This window comes from Plasmopara halstedii, assembly GCF_900000015.1.
Source record: "Plasmopara halstedii genome assembly, contig: Scaffold_525, whole genome shotgun sequence".
Taxonomy (NCBI): domain Eukaryota; phylum Oomycota; class Peronosporomycetes; order Peronosporales; family Peronosporaceae; genus Plasmopara; species Plasmopara halstedii.
Genome location: NW_020187445.1, coordinates 1187713 through 1188591, shown reverse-complemented (window position 1 = coordinate 1188591; position 879 = coordinate 1187713). Strand labels below are relative to the sequence as shown.

Here is an 879-nt window from a genome sequence, read left to right as displayed (position 1 = left end):
TGGACGATCAGATGGATGACCAGGATACGACCACAGCTTGGGACGCTCTTGGCAAGCAGCTTTTGCTTCTACCTAATGCAAGGCAAAAGGTAGTGCTAGCACAGACTAGCAGACTGATCGCTGGCCATGGTACTGTTGGAGTTGCAACCTCCACAAAATGACAAAAGAGGCCGAGGTCGACCGCCTGGAGCCAAAAATCTTTCAAAGAGCAGTACCAAGCGGAACCCATCATATTTTGAAGTCGTAGAAAAAGAAGTGGGCCAAAAGCGCAGAAAATGTGGAAACTGCGGCGTCCCAGGGCACACGCGACCCAAGTGCACTGTGAAACCAGAGAACAGCGCAGTGCACCAACCACTGGTGCAGAGATCTCGTCCTTATCTTCCGAGGATCACAGATGTCGAAGCAGACGGAAACTGCGGATATAGAGTTATTGCGCTGGCAAAACATACGATATGGCAAACTGTTTGTCAAACACTGCTTGCGTGTCTGGATAAGCGACGCTTGTTTTGGGACAATGTTTTTGGACAAATGGGGAACGGATGAACAAAGCTGTTACGAGAGAGACTAGTTTTCAATGCACAGGGATTTGCGCCAGTCGACAAGTGGTTCCAAGCACAGGATGCGCCGCTTTAGCAGCAGAAGCTTTCCGCTGTCCGATTCTTGTTCTTAGTGAACGTCAACAAGCAACTATGATGCCGTACAGCGAACATGAAGATCAGCTGCCATTGTGCATGATTCATGTAAATGACATAGATTGGCAACTAGGGCATCCTCGAGAAATTTGGCGGGAAGCTAAATATTCATATGATCCTCAGTGGAGCGCTATTCACGATGCAACCGAGTTCGCCAAAATTACAGCGGACGATCCATTTCTCCTGA

General features: G+C 48.6%; 2 protein-coding genes across 2 annotated transcripts in view; one reads left to right on the top strand and one right to left on the bottom strand.

The window, feature by feature from the left end:
• Position 1: 1 nt before the first annotated feature.
• Positions 2–563, top strand: PHALS_15466 (Zinc finger, CCHC-type). The gene has a single exon (XM_024726368.2). It carries the CDS (start codon positions 127–129, stop codon positions 541–543), a length of 417 nt encoding a protein of 138 aa, XP_024577052.1. The 5' UTR covers positions 2–126; the 3' UTR covers positions 544–563.
• A 1-nt stretch (position 564) lies between these two features.
• Positions 565–879, bottom strand: part of PHALS_10868 (magnesium transporter nipa) — a gene marked incomplete at both ends in the record, with an annotated part of 1370 nt that continues 1055 nt past the window's right edge. Inside the window, one exon of the mRNA XM_024726367.1 lies at positions 565–649. Within this exon, the coding sequence (XP_024577051.1) occupies positions 565–649 (85 nt within the window). The remainder of the gene's footprint in view (positions 650–879) is intronic.

Bases quoted from the DNA above. Each gene is read 5' to 3' on its own strand.
- PHALS_15466 (XM_024726368.2), top strand. From the start codon at position 127: ATGGTACTGTTGGAGTTGCAACCTCCACAAAATGACAAAAGAGGCCGA.